This window comes from Poromitra crassiceps (genome assembly GCF_964638095.1).
Source record: "Poromitra crassiceps genome assembly, chromosome: 5".
Taxonomy (NCBI): domain Eukaryota; kingdom Metazoa; phylum Chordata; class Actinopteri; order Beryciformes; family Melamphaidae; genus Poromitra; species Poromitra crassiceps.
Genome location: NC_139642.1, coordinates 55,203,593 through 55,222,346, shown reverse-complemented (window position 1 = coordinate 55,222,346; position 18,754 = coordinate 55,203,593). Strand labels below are relative to the sequence as shown.

General features: G+C 44.0%; 1 protein-coding gene across 1 annotated transcript; it reads left to right on the top strand.

The window, feature by feature from the left end:
- The first annotated feature begins 79 nt into the window (after positions 1-79).
- Positions 80-15,285, top strand: ctsc (cathepsin C). Its single transcript, XM_083637953.1, has 8 exons — positions 80-424; positions 1,351-1,496; positions 3,467-3,615; positions 6,000-6,155; positions 7,647-7,765; positions 8,821-8,952; positions 12,059-12,291; positions 12,943-15,285. Exons 1-8 carry the CDS (start codon positions 262-264, stop codon positions 13,216-13,218), a joined length of 1,374 nt encoding a protein of 457 aa, XP_083494079.1. The 5' UTR covers positions 80-261; the 3' UTR covers positions 13,219-15,285.
- The last annotated feature ends 3,469 nt before the right edge of the window (positions 15,286-18,754 follow it).

Below are 18,754 nucleotides of genomic sequence, written 5' to 3'. Positions count from 1 at the left end.
TGTTGAAAGCTCGGAAGTTGGAAGTTCCGGGTCCCCCCCCCCCACAGCAAGCAGTTATAGCTTGTAGCGGGCAGAGAAGACAAACGTGTACACAAGTCGTCGGACAAGTGGCACATATATTAAGCAGAGATTACTTTAGAGAAGTCGCACCTCTGGCTGCGTAGTTCTTGTGTGTGTGTGTGTGTGTGTGTGTGTGTGTGTGTGTGTGTGTGTGTGTGTAACGTTAGTAGCCAGCTAGCTGCGTGTCGCTAACGTAACGTAATGATGAGGGTGAGCCGTGTGCTGGTGTGTGTGCTGTTGCTGTGGGTCGAGGGGACCCTGGGTGACACACCTGCCAACTGCACCTATGAGGATCTGCTGGGGACATGGGTGTTCCAGGTGTCTAGAGGAGGCCACGACAAGACTGTCAACTGCTCCAGTGAAGGTAGAGGCACTGAACACCACAAACTATAAAGCCCAAAAGTTTTGTTCCAGGGACAGCCATGTGGCTGTACTTATAGTATAACCTTACTGTTGTAGGTGGGGAGATAACAGAACTGACACCTCCTATAGTTATTTTCTCCCAGTTCAAGTTACTGTAGTATCTTGAATGAGGTAATATAACTGAATGGGAAGCTGTGCTGTGACACGGAGAGCAGAGACTGATTGCAACCAATACAGCCATGAAATCAAATCACCAATGTGTAGTAAATGAAAAGCTGTAGACTCTACTGTAGAATATTTCTATGATATTTATCATTTCTCAGTGGGGACCCCTTGAAGGATCTCTGGGGGTTTTGGAATTTCTAGGTGAAATCCACAATGCAGTCGCTGGCTGTTTTAGTGCAAGATAAGCTCCCTAGTAGTAGGGCTGGGTTAAAAAAAAAAATAATAATAATCTGTATATCGATATTGAATCGATATTCATTTGAAGGAAATTGTATTGATTCCTAAATCCCAATGTGGATCTTTTAATATGCCTTTTCCTGTGGATGCTTGAAGCTTTGACCCCGTTAGACTCATGTAGTTTGGTTCGCAATGAGATCTCGTAAACATCTGTAAACATTAATGTTTTTGTTACTGCGCCAGGTTAGAGTGTTCCTTGTACAACTTACAGCATTCATTATTTGAGAATCACTTTCTTATCCAAGCAAAATCGGTATTGTAATGAAATATCGATACTAAATCGTATTGAATTGGAAATCAAATTGAATCAGTGGTGATACCCAGCCCTAGTCCCCTAGGTGAGTCAGCCACGCCAGTATCCATCATCATCATCATCATCATCATCATCATCATCATCATCTTCATCATCATCATCATCATCCTCATCCTTCCACTGAAGCTCGTTTGTGTTGCTCCTCTCTGCAGCCACAGGTGTGAGCACGGTGAAACTGACCCTGGAGAAGCTGTCTGTGGCCACAGACGACCTGGGGAACAGCGGCTTCTTCACCCTCATCTACAACCAGGGCTTTGAAGTGACCATCAACAACTATAAGTGGTTCGCCTTCTTCAAGGTAAAAGATGCACGGACGCAATTACTTTCATTAACTTGAGAGCGATACTTTGGCTTTATCTACAGTGTTTTGCCATGGCAATGCCCCAAATGTCTCATCACTGAAATAAGCCTGTGGCTGGCTACCTTTTGAAGTTAAATTGTGCACTGTCTTACATTGAAATTACTGGCTGAATAAGCTAATTAAGTTCACAAGCTGTATAAAAATTATTGTGTTATGGACGGTAGCACTCATCTTTCACCAATTAGCCAAACCTAGCTTAATTATTAAACTAGTTTGTGTAGTTGCAGTTCAACTCCATATTCTATCTAAGCAATGCCAAATTACTGCATTTGAAAAATGTGTTTCCTCTCCACTCATGTGCCATAAGTTTGCTAAGTATTAGAGATAAGAATAGAGATCTTATTACTGTAGATAAGTTAATGGGGAAAGAGCATGAGCACAGTGAATTTGCTTTTTTTTTTTTTTTTTTTCTAATGCGGTCTAGTGTTTTTCCCCTTCACTCACATGATGCTTTGTGGCAGGAAGTGTCACGTCCTGCCTTGCCTAAAACCCCATGTGACAGGTGACTTATTCACATCTAGTTTGACTTCCTCATTGTCTTGACCAATCTGAGCTCAGTGTTGTGGTGAGTGAGACTGGGGGTCTGTCATGTGACATCTCCTAAAGAGGGGGGAAGGGGGGCGATCAAAAATTAGATTTCCCCCCTATTATTATTAGGATTATTATTATTATTATTATTTTATTTTATTTTATTTCATTTTTTCTTCTGATTTCCCCCCCACTTTCTCCCCAATTATACTTGGCCATTTCCCCCCGGCTGCCCCGGTCACTGCTCCACCCTCTGCCGATCTGGGGAGAGCCATAGACTAGCACCATGCTTCTGCCGACACATGCGCAGTTGCCAGCCGCTTCTTTTGTTATTTTGTTTGTTTGTTTTTTGCTCCAAGTGAAATGTTTTATGCTCCCTCACGATTCAGTAGGTCTGGTTGGCTTGGTTCCAGCCTTAAAACTCATCGTTATATAAGGATTTTTCAAAAAGTCTATAGGGAAAATGAATGGGGAACTCTCTTCCGGGGCAGGAGACGTCACGTGACTGTTCAGCTCTATTTGCCTGCACATTAGGATCTATGTACTGTCTGTAGTAGGGATGTTCATCAATTATCGAAAATCGATAATCGATCGTTAAGGATTGGAATCGATCCTGTGGCATTTGGATAGATTTTTTAATTATTAATTTTTTTTTTTTTTTTTTGTGGACTAGGTTTGGGTGGAATTCGTTCCTCCTCGCCCCACTCCATTGCACAGCCGACTAACGTGAGGTGGAGCTTCATATAGTCTCTAGTTTTCTGGCTGGGCACGGGCCTTTGTGCCAACAAAACTGTTTTAAACATGGGAAATTCACACCGGCATGCGCCGGGGACAGCAGTGTTGGAGAGGAGACACATTGAAATAAAGAGTTCATTGAGGAGAACACGTTGTCTTTCGTATTTTCTGCCATAGGCATTCATTTTGTAAAAAAAAAAAAAATTGAAAAAATTGAAAATTTTCTAAGTATTAATAAAATCGATGATCGATAATTGATCGTTAATTTTCACCGATTATCGATTTTGGAAAATTTTCAAAATGAACATCCCTAGTCTGTAGTAGCACATCATGCACCTATTTAGCGTAGTCTTCCTTCCTATACATTTAAATTGAATACTTTTCTCCTCACTTTTTTTTTAAGATTCAATTTTTGACTTGTGCATGTTCTTCGCAGTCCTTCTCAAAGCTGCATTAACTTGATAATTAATTGATTTGACTACTTATTAGTCTGTTGCTTTGTGAAAGTTGAGTCTTATCAACTTCACATTTCTTCCCTTGCACTTGCACCACATATTCTTTTTTTACAGATACACCAAAATATTGACTTGTGAGCTACACTACAAGCCCAAATCTACCGGTAATTGTGTCCTTCCGTCTTCCAGTACACTACTGACGGCTCTAAGGCGACCAGCTACTGTGACCAGACTCTGCCAGGGTGGGTCCATGACGTCCTGGGACACAACTGGGCCTGTTTTGTTGGCAAGAAAGTGGAGCCATTGCCACCCCGAAAGGACATCGTCTTCAACCGCAGGTTAATAGTTTTGTTGTCTGTTTAGGAAAATCCCCCAAAACTCCCCGTGTGTTTAAAGTCCCTGGAAACCAAAATCCACAAAAACGTTCTAACTATGTTATTTAGGGTCTTATGTTAGTAATTGTCTGCCTCCGAAATTATTATACATTACTTTCAACCCAAAGCCTTAAAATCGACACTTTTCTACAAGATTCTACAAGATACTTCCTCATTGAAGATAGCAGTGTGCGAGGTGCTAAAATGCAGGAGCTTATGACGTCATAAGCTCTATATAACCTTTGTACACGTGCGCAATCTGCCCTCCTTTTGTCCGTCCTTTGCCCCCAGTGACAGCGCTCCCTCAGTGTCCGTCTGCCTCCCACTCTGTGCCGAGCGCTATGCTGCTCTCTCTCTCTCTCTCTCTCTCTCTCTCTCTCTCTCTCTCTCTCTCTCTCTCTCTCTCTCTCTCTCTCTCTCTCTCTCTCTCTCTCTCTCCCTCTCCTCTCTCTCTCCTCTCCTCTCCTCTCTCTCTCTCTCTCTCTCCTCTCGTGTGAGAGAGAGCACAGAGAGACACACAGCCTGGTGACGCGAGGTTACTCACACATACACACACACACACACACACACACACACACACACACACACGCTGTGCAGTCGCAGCAAGAGTCCCTATCCGAGCAACGAACACACACACACACACACACACACGCACGGTGTGTGTGTGTCGATCTCTCTTTCTCCGTTTCCCTCCCCCCCTCTGTCTCGCGCTCTCTCTCTCGGAGGCTGCTGCAGATGGGACACGCCCACACATTCCGCGGGAGAAAATACACTCTAAAAAATAATTCATTCTCATTACTTTTGCCAGACTGTCAAACCTAAATTTATATACTTTGCGACGTTCATCATCGTTCAAATTTGGCTGGTGGCTTATTAACATAGGCTCCTGTGATGTGATGAACTCAAAATGCTAAATAATAATAAAATATTTCTGGTTTCCAGGGACTTTAAGGCAGAGCAGAAAAAATCCACAAAACAAACCCCGGGTTTGGCCTGAGGGCAATAACAGTACATCCCCAAAATACGCAGTAGAGAAACAAAAGCTACCAAACAACAGCAAGCAAGACATCACTGGACTGACACACAAGAGTGTCCTGTTTGTACTCATGATGTCAGAGCAGACTGTAGTGATCCTTTCAGTGTACAATATAGACAGCCAAAGTCTGCGTCATTTCCTGCTTCAGCATATGAACCAGCGTGTGAAAAAATTATGAATGGTGGTGAACGGCGAGAGACGATACTTTTTTTGATCCCGTTTGAATTGTGCCGTGAAGTCTCCACATGTGATTTCCCATCAATTTAAAAGAGAACCTTGCGTGTGAAGAAAGCTGCAGTTTGTTATAAACCTGAAATGTAACGGTTAGTTTTGTATGAAACCGCTCAATCGACGACATCTCTCGTGTCGCACGGTATACGTCACACCAACACCAACATGGCCTGGCAGCACTTATGCGACTGGTTGTGTGTAGTCTGTCTGATTTATAACTTATTTTAGTATTATGACAAACTGCGACTTTCTTAAGTTATCTTTTAAATCGACAAGCATCATATGTGTGCCTCATGACACAATTCAAACGGGATAAAAAGTCTCTCGCCGTTCACCACCATTCATATTTTTTCAGACGTTGGTTCTGGGGCGGGGGGGCTGACTGGTAGGGGAGGGGCCTGACTGGAAGGGGAGGGACTTTGGATCTCTGTGTGCACTGCTCTCTACTTTAATCAAACCTTTTTCCTTACTCGTCCTTTTCTGACTTGCTCTCACCCTGTAATGACCTGTTGAAATGTGCCTGGCAAACTGACTTCACATCAGAAATGTGCCTGGCAAACTGACTTCACATCAGAAATGTGCCTGGCAAACTGAATTCACATCAGAAATGATGTGCCTGGCAAACTGAATTCACATCAGAAATGTGCCTGGCAAACTGAATTCACATCAGAAATGATGTGCCTGGGAAACTGAATTCACATCAGAAATGTGACATGAAAGTTGCTTAACACTCGCTTAACCATTGCTCATTGCTCAACACCGGGCTGGTCCACAGGCAATAGAGAAATGCTTGATTTGAAGAAGCAGCGGCGAGTGCACTTTCTGACTCAGCAGCCTCCCAGACTTTTTGGTTAAAGTTTGATTTCAACCAGGCTGCACACAGCGTGATGTGTTGCTGACAAAGTTGTCAATGGGTCACTGGTTTGTTCCTTGGTAGTGGTAGCCATGTATTAACACCGATGTCTCCCTTAACAAGGGCATGCGCCCCTGTGTGTATATACCAAACTGAGTTAACCAGATCATGCTGGCTGGATATATGACTTAATTACTTGTAACGTGAATGTACATATTCCCTCCCCAGGTTTCTCCAGAGTCTTTACAAAAACAACGGTGACTTTGTCGATTGGATCAACTCAGTCCAGAGCTCCTGGAAGGCCGTCTCATACCCAGACTATGAGACGTCCAGTCTGGAGGAGCTGCTGTACAGAGCTGGAGGGCCTGCGTCTCGTATCCCCATGTGAGTGTCCACACTTAGCGTTTGCCATGCTGTTACACTACAGTAGGGCCATACTGTTACACTACAGTAGGTCATACTGTTACACTACAGTAGGGCCATACTGTTACACTACAGTAGGGCCATACTGTTACACTACAGTAGGGAGACCATACTGTTACACTACAGTAGGGAGACCATACTGTTACACTACAGTAGGGAGACCATACTGTTACACTACAGTAGGGCCATACTGTTACACTACAGTAGGGGGAGAGATCCATACTGTTACACTACAGTAGGGAGACCATACTGTTACACTACAGTAGGGCCATACTGTTACACTACAGTAGGTCATACTGTTACACTACAGTAGGGCCATACTGTTACACTACAGTAGGGCCATACTGTTACACTACAGTAGGGGAGAGATCCATACTGTTACACTACAGTAGGGGAGAGATCCATACTGTTACACTACAGTAGGTCATACTGTTACACTACAGTAGGGCCATACTGTTACACTACAGTAGGGCCATACTGTTACACTACAGTAGGGGAGAGATCCATACTGTTACACTACAGTAGGGGAGAGATCCATACTGTTACACTACAGTAGGGGGAGAGATCCATACTGTTACACTACAGTAGGGAGACCATACTGTTACACTACAGTAGGGGAGAGATCCATACTGTTACACTACAGTAGGGGAGAGATCCATACTGTTACACTACAGTAGGGGAGAGATCCATACTGTTACACTACAGTAGGGAGACCATACTGTTACACTACAGTAGGGAGACCATACTGTTACACTACAGTAGGGAGACCATACTGTTACACTACAGTAGGGAGACCATACTGTTACACTACAGTAGGGAGACCATACTGTTACACTACAGTAGGTCATACTGTTACACTACAGTAGGGGGAGAGATCCATACTGTTACACTACAGTAGGGAGACCATACTGTTACACTACAGTAGGTCATACTGTTACACTACAGTAGGGGGAGAGATCCATACTGTTACACTACAGTAGGGGTAGAGATGTATGAAACTGCATTTAGATGACCAAAAACAATACCGATTCAACACCCATTCAACCGTGCGTCATGGACAGCCATGTATGCAGGTTTCTGTTCTAACCAAAGACGACAGCAGGTGATTTTGAATACCCCTGATACCATTTTATTTATGGCAAGACGACCCAACACCCGTTTTTTTAATAGCTTATGTACGGTAATAGTTTCAGTGTAGCGTTTTTTAAATATCTTATGTATTCGTTTCGGCGTAGCATTTTTATGCCTCCGCCGGCGATAGCCAGGTCGGAGGTATTATGGATTCGGGTTGTCCATCCGTCCGTTTTTTAACACTACTTCTGTAGCTATCAAACTCACCTTAATCTCCATAGCTCTTTTTTTTCCTTTCATCATAAAATGTCGCTTTTTCAGACCATTTCAGTCCCCTGAAGTCAAATGAACTTAAATATGATTCTTTATCTTCTCCTCCAGCCGTGTCTCCCCCGTCGCTGTGACAGCTGACGTAGCGAAGATGGCGGCAGCTCTACCCGAGCGCTGGGACTGGAGAGACGTCAACGGGGTGAACTTCCTCAGCCCCGTCCGAAACCAAGGTGACATTTCGTTAGTGTCCTTTTTAAAATCTTGTCTCTTACTATAACGGAGTGCTGACTTGCAGGAAATGCCGTGGCCCTGGGACCCAGCCAAAGCATTGTAATATCTGTGTGTAGAGAAATGTCCTCTGTTCCTGCGAAGGCAGACGTTATGGAGATGCAAGGTTTGATCTGTACACCTACACAAGAGATCACAAAGACGAACCTCAAAGATGCAAAAACGTTCTAAAGGATTTGCCGGATCCATGATGACTCACAAAGCAGCACCTGCACACTTTGAGCAGCTGCCAATAAAGGCAGACAGCGAACAGCTTGCCAGCTACGTTGCCGTCCTTTTGGCTGTCCAGCGTCTCTGCCTCAGTAAGGCTTTCTCCTCTCCTCCAGTGAGTGGAGAGATGATGCATGCTGAGTGTCTGAGAGCCGGGCATCCTAAGGATCTGGACAGTATTTGAATAGCAGCCCTCAAAGCCAGTGTATGTGGAGCTTATTATTCTGCCATAACCCTATGAATCATGTGGACATTGTGGGATCGATCTCGGTTCATAAACAAGACTGAGGTGGCTTACAAAGTGACCTGGCTGGTTTTGGGCAGAATTTACATAGGAACAGAGCCTTTTTACAACAAATGATACCCGGATTTTTTCGATTCTCATAATATATTCCCTAAAAAGAGAAGATGTATGTTGTTTTGTTAAGAGCACTTAATTGATGGGTTTCAGCACACGTCATAAATAATAATAATTAATCTATTTTATATAGCGCTTTTCAATGACCAAAAGACGGAAGGACACCAGTATCGCGTCAATGAACCTAAGTTTTGCCCACTTTTGATTGACAGCCAGCATTACCAATCACTGAGCGATGTGACCATGATAATTGCAGTGCATGCATACAGTATGTCCTTCAGGCCGTCTGCAATGACAAAACGTTGAGTACAGAGTGATAGTAAATGCGTTTGTGTGAACTAATATTACATTACAAACACATGTAAAGTGATATGCTCAGCAGTGTGGTTTCTCTTCACCCCACTGTCAACCTCTTGTGTTGTGTTTCAGGATCCTGTGGCAGCTGCTACTCCTTTGCCACCATGGGAATGCTGGAGGCTCGTGTCCGAATCCTCACCAACAACACTGAGACACCCATCTTCAGCCCGCAGCAAGTCGTCTCCTGTTCCGAATATTCCCAAGGTAACACGTCATGTAACACGTCAGGTAACACGTCAGGTAACACGTCATGTAACACGTCAGGTAACACGTCAGGTAACACGTCAGGTAACACGTCAGGTAACACGTCAGGTAACACGTCATGTAACACGTCAGGTAACACGTCAGGTAACACGTCATGTAACACATCAGGTAACACGTCAGGTAACACGTCAGGTAACACGTCAGGTAACACGTCATGTAACACGTCAGTCATGTAACACATCAGGTAACACGTTTCAGGCTTTCCCCGCAGCAAGTCGTCTCCTGTTCCCAATATTCCCAAGGTAACACGTCAGGTAACACGTCAGGTAACACGTCAGGTAACACGTCATGTAACACGTCATGTAACACGTCATGTAACACGTTATGTAACACGTCATGTAACACGTCAGGTAACACGTCAGGTAACACGTCAGGTAACACGTCATGTAACACGTCATGTAACACGTCAGGTAACACGTCAGGTAACACGTCAGGTAACACGTCAGGTAACACGTTTCAGACTTTCCCCGCAGCAAGTCGTCTCCTGTTCCCAATATTCCCAAGGTAACACGTCATGTAACACGTCAGGTAACACGTCAGGTAACACGTCATGTAACACGTCAGGTAACCCGTCAGGTAACACGTCATGTAACACGTCAGGTAACCCGTCAGGTAACACGTCAGGTAACACGTTTCAGACTTTCCCCGCAGCAAGTCGTCTCCTGTTCCCAATATTCCCAAGGTAACACGTCATGTAACACGTCAGGTAACACGTCAGGTAACACGTCATGTAACACGTCAGGTAACACGTCATGTAACACGTCATGTAACACGTCATGTAACACGTCAGGTAACGCGTCAGGTAACACGTCATGTAACACGTCAGTCAGGTAACACGTCAGGTAACACGTCAGGTAACACGTCAGGTAACACGTCATGTAACACGTCAGGTAACACGTCATGTAACACGTCAGGTAACACGTCAGGTAACACGTCATGTAACACGTCAGGTAACACGTCATGTAACACGTCAGGTAACACGTCATGTAACACGTCAGGTAACACGTCAGGTAACACGTCATGTAACACGTCAGGTAACCCGTCAGGTAACACGTCAGGTAACACGTCAGGTAACACGTCAGGTAACACGTTTCAGACTTTCCCCGCAGCAAGTCGTCTCCTGTTCCCAATATTCCCAAGGTAACACGTCATGTAACACGTCAGGTAACACGTCAGGTAACACGTCATGTAACACGTCAGGTAACCCGTCAGGTAACACGTCATGTAACACGTCAGGTAACCCGTCAGGTAACCCGTCAGGTAACACGTCAGGTAACACGTTTCAGACTTTCCCCGCAGCAAGTCGTCTCCTGTTCCCAATATTCCCAAGGTAACACGTCATGTAACACGTCAGGTAACACGTCAGGTAACACGTCATGTAACACGTCAGGTAACACGTCATGTAACACGTCATGTAGCACGTCATGTAACACGTCAGGTAACGCGTCAGGTAACACGTCATGTAACACGTCAGTCAGGTAACACGTCAGGTAACACGTCAGGTAACACGTCAGGTAACACGTCATGTAACACGTCAGGTAACACGTCATGTAACACGTCAGGTAACACGTCAGGTAACACGTCATGTAACACGTCAGGTAACACGTCATGTAACACGTCAGGTAACACGTCATGTAACACGTCATGTAACACGTCAGGTAACACGTCATGTAACACGTCAGGTAACACGTCATGTAACACGTCAGGTAACACGTCATGTAACACGTCAGGTAACGCGTTTCAGACTTTCCGCTCACACAGGTTTCTTAAAGTTGATATGAGACATTGGATATGACTTAAAGGGACAGCTCACCCTAAAATCCAAAATACATATTTTTCCTCTCACCCACAGTGCTATGTATCCCTCTATATCGTTTTGGAATAGTTGCCTGAGTTTTGGAGATATTGGCCCCAGAGATGTCTGCCTTCTCTTGAATACAATGGAACTGGATTTGCACTCGGCTTGTAGTGCTCAAAGCAGATTTTTTTTTTTTTTGAAAAACTCAACAGCATTGTCTCTTTCCAGAAATCATGGTTACTCAAGATAATGCACAGACTTTGTTGTGAGCAGTTTCATTACTATACATACTATTTTCTTTTGCAGTCTCATGTAGGAACTAGCCAGCAGCTAGCGGCTGTAGTTCGGTCAAAAGAAAATAGTTCCTCCATGAAATTGCTCATAACAAGGTCTGTGGATTCTCTTGATTAACGGGGGTCATGATTTCTGGAAAGAGACATTGCTGTTGAGTTTTTCAAATGTATTTCTTTGGCACTTTGAGCAGCACAAGCCGAGTGGCATCCAGTTCCAGTGTATTGGAGAGAAGGCAGAAACTCTGCAGCCGACATCTCCAAAACTCATGCAACTAACACAAAACGATATAGATGGATAAATAGCACTACAGGTGAGAGGAAAAATATGTATTTTGGATTTTAGAGTGAGCTGTTTCTTTCAATTCACGTCTTCCCGAGCAGATCCAGCATTACATTACATCCAAATGGCTGTCACTACAGGTGGCAAATAGAGAGCAATTAGAAAATGCTAATTTGATTTAACTCCAGTTGACCGGGATCATGTTGGTGCAAGTCCTGACAATAATGAAAAAGTGGTGAACCATGCAGAGAACTCTCGCCCCCTTTCTGCTTAATCACACCAAGTAGCACTCAAGTGTTTGTGGAAAGTGAAGCCTTCCATCACTGCTCTGATTAGAGGGTATTTCTGACTCTGATTAATAATTGTAAAGAGTCCTGGAAAATTCTCTTTGAATTTCTCCTTGGCCTAGATCCAAGATTTCACTCTTAAAAAAAAAAAGGGGCGGGGGGCGGTTGAGACAAACTTCCAAGAGTTCCACAGAGATGGCAAGTCACAATTAAAATATAGCTTTTGCTCAAACCGGATTTACTTGTGAACCTCTCTCTCTCTCTCTCTCTCTGTCTCTCTCTCTCTCTCTCTCTCTCTCTGTCTCTCTCTCTCTCTCTCTCTCTCTCTCTCTCTCTCTCTCTCTCTCTCTCTCTCTCTCTCTCTCTCACACTCACTCACTCACTCCAGGGTGTGATGGTGGGTTCCCGTACCTGATTGGGAAGTACATCCAGGACTTTGGCATTGTGGATGAGTCGTGCTTCCCGTACATTGGGAAGGACTCTCCATGTGGCGTTCCTCAGAGCTGCGGCCGTCTCTACGCCGCAGAGTACAACTACGTGGGCGGCTTCTACGGCGGCTGCAGTGAGAGGGCCATGATGGTGGAGCTGGTCCAGAATGGACCCATGGCCGTGGCCTTTCAGGTGGGTACCACCAACACGACAGCTGGCTCAGTGTCTCCTACTAATCTAAGTCTATTTGACACCTGCAGACGTTGACCACGTCTGACCATAAATGTTCTCTGCTCTTCACTTCTCTAGACCTTCCCCTTCTATATAGATGTACTGTAGCTTCATTTGAACCCAAAACAGAAGACTTAAAGATCACAGAAACGGCAAACAAATTACACTCCAGCTTTGACAGTTTAGTGTTTTCATGTATACTTTTCATCTGCTTCAGCTTCATTAAACAACAACAGCCGTGACAGATTTCATGCACGCGCTCGGGTCGCTTTCACATATTAGCCGTTTGGTCCGCTTTAAATGAACCAGGGTTCGTTTCCTCGGATAGTGCGCTTCGTTTGGGGTGGTGAGAAAGCGCAAACGAACTCGGGTGCGGAGCAAACAAGTGAAATCTGGTCCTCTTGAAAACGTAGCTCTTGGTTAGCTTCCAAGTGAACCCTGGCGCGTTTCGTTTGTGGTGTGAAAGCAAACCAAACTAAACACAAGAGCAAATATAAGAAGTGCATCATGAGTAGAAGGAAGCAATCCGAATCGCATCGAGTCCATCAGCTCATATGTGAAAGTGACCTCAAATCCACGCTTAATGCCCCCCCCCCATTCCCCTTCTTGCAGGTGTACCCCGACTTCATGCAGTATCAGGAGGGCATCTACCACCACACGTTCCTCAGAGACTCCAGAGACTCCTACAACCCCTTCGAGCTGACCAACCACGCTGTGCTTCTGGTGGGCTACGGCCGCTGTCACATGACTGGGCAGAAGTTCTGGATCGTGAAGAACAGCTGGGGCACCGGCTGGGGCGAGGAAGGCTTCTTCCGAATCCGCCGGGGCAGTGACGAGTGTGCCATCGAGAGCATCGCCGTGGCGGCCAAGCCCATCCCCAAACTGTAGACGCCGTCGACTGAGGGACAAGGTGGGAGTGGGGAAATCTAGATTGAGTCTCAATAGTGCAGTGTAGATTTCTTCCCTCTTTGATTTCAGCCATTTTCAGGCTTCCCGTGAGGAAGGAAATCCACCCTAAAACAGAAGTAGCACGTTATGCAAGTCTCTATGATGATTCACTGTCAGTCCAGCAGCTGTCAATTCTTTGTGTGTTTTTGATTGTAGATCCAATTGAGCGTTCCTGGTGTCGGGGTTTTGGAGCTCGTTCGGTTATTGATATGATTATTAATAATTCATAAATTATTAATATTCATACAATTATGGAAATTCTTCTAAATTTGGGGTGTGAGATAAGGCTCACGCACCTGTGAAAGAGTCTTGTTATGACACCAAAACACATCAAATCAGTCTCAGTTAATAATTGTATTTTGTACAATTAGAAGGTTAAAGTCTGAACTCTGTGACTTTACTCCTTGATCCAGATGCAGGGCTGGAGCCTGGCCTAGGGGGCGGGGCCATCTGCTTCATGGTGTCAAAAACAACTCAAGTTGCAAATCAACGCATTAAATCACATTGTGTACATTTGTCATATAATGTAGGCCCAGCACTGGGTTAGTCGAGACTCATACATAGCTGTAAATGTTTCTGAATGTGAACAACTTAGACTGCCTGCCCAGTCACCTGTGGTCAACGTAGACCTTGACCTGAGTCTTGTGTCAGGTGGCGCTCTGGCCCCTATAGAGACACTGCGGGGAGCGTCGTCATTCAGAAACCACGCCCAAAGCGGGGGGGAAACAAAACCCCCCCCCCAATCCTGGCGTTCTCCTATGTCACGTGTTGCACACAAAGATCATATATACGGAAGATGAACACTCCAACTTACTTCCTAGACAGCTAGATCCACATTTTTCTTCTCGCCAATTCTCAATGGCTTCCTTGTTTTGCTCGGGAGTACAAAAAAATGTTAATTGGCGATTCTTTACATTTATTGTCTGCGCAGCCCACCACACAACAGCTTTTAGCTATGTTTAATTCAAGGAAAATGACGCTGGTGTATGGGAGTGAATGGAGAGCTTTCCCCCGTGATGGGCGTGGCCTTTTTCATGCAGTGTCTCTATGGGGATCAAAGTTCTAACATGTAACTCAGGACAAGACTTTGCTGTACTGTATGAGCATCCATTTTATTATGAGCCATCAACCCCTAAAACAAGGCTAATATAAAAACCCACATTAGTTCAAAGCCTTTTGCTGCTGCTCCTTTTGTCCAAATCATGATAGGGAGACTTTTGTTTTAGGGTCCAATTCCCCTTTCAGTATTCTCACGTGCTTCTGGGTCTGTTAGCTCCTACAGTCTTTCAGTATCCTCACGTGCCTCTGGGTCTGTTAGCTCCTACAACGCATCTGAATTGGAGGGAGGAAGCTACTCTGCACTGTTGATTTCTACTTTTCTTCTTCCTGCTGCTTGATGCAACGTCTTGAGTCTGCTCCCAAGCAGAAGTCCAGATTGACCATGTCAGCTTAAGCTGTTATGGCTGCTGATGTCGCCAACCGCTTCTTCTCTGTACTGTAGGCGTCGGTGAAATGGACCGTTTCCGTCACGCTGTAACTGAAGATACAAGCTATACGTGCAATGAAAATGGACTAGCATGTCTGTGACCTAAATCATGATGGTAGTCACTTCTTTTAATTGACATTTAAAGGGAATCTATGTGGATGTAAAGTTACTGGAATAGGTAGCTTCTACTCAGTGTTATCTTTTTTTTTTTTCTTATATTTTTCGTATCTTTTTTTCTGATTGCTTGTCAGGTTGAGGGCCTCAATTCCATGTCTCAGGGAAGCACAATGGAGATTGAGTCATATCTTCTGCCCTCGCATTAATTTAGAACCTTCTTGATCGCCATATTTCCTTGTTGGACAAATTGTTAGAAAGGGATTTCTTGATCATATGTGAAAGGGATGTAATGGATTCTAGTGCCTCAATACCTCCTCCCATGTAGCCAGTGTTTCCCATGCTGATATTTGCACTATGTTTTAAAATTTGAGAGAAAATAAAATCTAGAAATATTTGCTATTGTGCTTAGTGTGTCTGCGTGGTTCATGGAAAACTATGGTGTATGTTTTAGTTTGTTTTTTGCATTAAATCAAAAGTGGGGAAAAACTTTACTTTTTATTTTTTACAAGATGCAGAAAGGAAAATACTGTACTAGCCCTCGTCTTGTTCGTATTCAAAAACCAAAACACAACTTGATTATTTAATGTTCCTGTGTAGGTTTGTTTTCTGTAATAATAGACTGGAAAGTAGGGCAGAGCGATAAATCAATAGCAATATACTATATCGGCAATAGGCAGTTCATCAATACAATAAGAAAATAGTTCAATATGTATCGATATATGTCGCTTGATATTAATGGAGCTTGCTACGAGTGACACAAAAACAGCCAGTCATTTCACAGACAAATCCTAAAGTTCCTGCCCGAACATATTGAGTGGCAGACCGTCTGTTTAGTCTCCGCCTCACACTTTGAGCGCACGGGAGGGAGAGCAGTTTAGCCCAGGCTAGCCTCCGGCTACCGGACGTCAAAAGGTCATTAAAAATTATCAATAATTATTGACTAATATAAAAAAATGACATTGATACATTTTTTGGCTATATCGCACAGCCCTGTTGGAAAGAGATTGAGATTATGGCTCGTTTTCAACAAGGCGCATAAACGAGAATATGACTCCCAAGTCTCCTTTTGTAATGAATCATCACACAAGCAAAACACAGTGAGTGAATATTGGATTTTCAAGTGTGGGTCTCGGAAGACACCGAGGGTTGGAACCCTCTTCAGTGGTGCTGAGATTATAAATACATTTAAAAGAGAAGGACACACTATGAGTCCATCTTCACAGATGCATCATTTAAAACAGGTGCAATTATAGCAGTTGATATCTTTGAAAGTCCCGGGGGAACAAGGATATTCCAAGTATGCAGAGCACAAAACCTGAAAGCAGTCTCTCCTAAACGTCCATGGAGACAAGTGGAACCTCCAGCCTTCAGGCAGTACTGGGAGCGCGCGTGGCAGGCTCCATTATTCCAATGTCAAAGTGAATTGACTAAAGTAAAAATGGTGATTCCTAAGGAGGGCTTTGTAAATAAACATATACCCAACCTTTGTCTCTCCTGATACAAAGAGGGCCAACCTTTTTCATAGAGGATGCATAAATGGTGGTACTGTAACCATCGCCTCTTAGAAATCTAAGAGCTGAGTGATAAATTGTATGGCTTAAAGGTTCTATTGTCAATCATGTAATAAGAAATGGCATGTCCAAAATGAATGTTCTGTGTAGAATTGAATCTACAAACAAGACTAGGTTCTGTTTCCAAGCAACAGCCGTGTTGCGACATGGAAGGGGACGGGGGGAGGGGGGGAGGGGGGGAGGGGGGGGGGTGTGTGAAATCTAGAATATTGTTCATGTTGAATGTTATCAATAGAACCTGTGGCAGCAGATGCATTTCTGTAGATTATGTCCCCATAATCCACAACAGAAAGGAATAGCGCCTGTACTGACCTACAGGAGAGGCCGTTGCCCTGGGACCCAGCCAATGCATTGTAATAATCTGTCTGTAGAGAAATGTCCTCTGTGTCTCTCTGTTCCTGAGAAGGCAGACTTTATGGAGATGCAGTGTTTGACCTGTACACCTACACAAGAGATCACAAAGACCGTGAACAGCTCTACCATCCTTGTGGCTGTCCAGGGTCTGCCTCAGCCCCTCAGCCATGGCTTCTCCTCTCCTCCAGTGCTTCCACACAGCCTCGTGTGTGAGTGGAGAGATTATGCATGCTGAGTAGCTGGAGTGTCTGAGAGCGCCTGTCTCCACGGGGCTGGATTGAAGGATCTGGAGAGGGCTGGAGGATTTGAATAGCACCGGCTGAGGCGAGGAGGAAGGCTTCTTCCAAACCTGCAGAGGAAAGTGACGAGTGTCCATCGAGAGCATTCTCTCGATGGACATTCTTCTCGCTTCTTGATTGGAGTATAGTGCAGCATAGATTTCTTCCTATATTGGCTTCCCGTGTCTCCTGGGGAGCTTAGAAATAATGAGCTATTTTCCAGTCCTACAAAGGACATGGATCGTTTTGATCTTCAGTTTAAATGCCCATTCAAGGAGTATTCTCCTTCTGTCTGTATGGCCATGAACTGCCTTTCAAACGGAAATCCACCCTAAAACAGAAGTATGTTATTCAATTCTTTGATTTAATTTCAATCCAGCAGCTGCCAAATCCTTACTGTTTGTAAATCCAATTGAGCATGATCTTGGATTAGATTCAGAAATGGTAGAAACCTGAAACCTGCCCAGTCACCCCTCAACCTAGACCTTGATCAGAAGAGTCCTGTCTGTCCCCCATCACTGATGTAGATCCACCATTGGTTCAGTCCCATTCGTTGTAAATGCTGCCCCCTAGCGGAACAAAGTCAACATTACAGCATGACTACAAGGGGGCAACAAGTAATGGGGAAGGTCTAAACATGTAACTCATGCAGGCAAGACCTAGTTGCAAGTGATCATTATGTCATCCCCTGCAGAGATTCTATAAAACAACAAACCTACATTAGTTTGAGACCTTGCTGCTGCCCTTTCAAAATAAAATAAAGACTTTTGTTTTAGGGTGCATTTCCCTTTTCAGTATTCACACATGGGCCTGCAGCTCCTAGAATGGACCTGAATTGGAGGGAGGAAGCTGCATTCTTCATTCTCTCCTTTTCCTTTTCTGTCTTTGAAACCCTTTCTCTTCTTGCTGGTATAAGTCCAAATGTATCATGTCAGTTTAAAGGAAATGAGGTGGGTGGAAGGTGTAAAGTCATGGATTGCTTGTCAGGTTGAGGGCCTCAATTCCATGTCTCAGGGAAGCACGATGGAGATTGAGTCATATCTTCTGTCCTCGGCTTGCATCAATTTAGAGCCTTTTTGACTGCCATATGTCCTTGTGAAATTGTTAGCTCTCCGGGGAGCTTCTAAATGGGTTTCTTGTGAAACGGATTCTAGTGCCTCAATACTTCCTCCCATCTCAATGGCAGAGTTTCCCATCCCCATTTTTGTTTTATATGTATTTTAACATTTTAAAGATTATTATTATTAAGTGAACATAGTTTCAAGTTAGAGCTTTGGGTTTCAATTAAGATGTACTTTTTTGTGTGGAGGGGTGGGGGAATTAGGCATTCACTTTGAAAAACAAAACAATTTGTAGCATTTATTTAAGTGTTAATGTTTCAATCAACTAAATGGAAAACATTCTCATAAAAAAACAATGTGTCATAAGAGAGTAGACCGGTAGGAAGGGGTGGAGTGGAAGAGGTTAATGATGGTATGATTTATGTCCTAATATTACTATCTGGATTGTGTCTTTGGTACTCAATAGTAAGTTTAGGATATTTATTTTATAGACTATAATCACTATAATATCTCACTATAGTTGGAGGGGTCCGGCGCACAATTGCTCCACAATTGCTCAATACTATTTCCATAAGGACTTACAGTATACTGTAAGTATACATATATATA

Bases quoted from the DNA above. Each gene is read 5' to 3' on its own strand.
- ctsc (XM_083637953.1), top strand. From the start codon at position 262: ATGATGAGGGTGAGCCGTGTGCTGGTGTGTGTGCTGTTGCTGTGGGTC. The intron at 1,497-3,466 runs GTAAAAGATGCA...TCCGTCTTCCAG, and splicing joins AGTGGTTCGCCTTCTTCAAG to TACACTACTGACGGCTCTAA. The intron at 6,156-7,646 runs GTGAGTGTCCAC...CTTCTCCTCCAG, and splicing joins CCTGCGTCTCGTATCCCCAT to CCGTGTCTCCCCCGTCGCTG.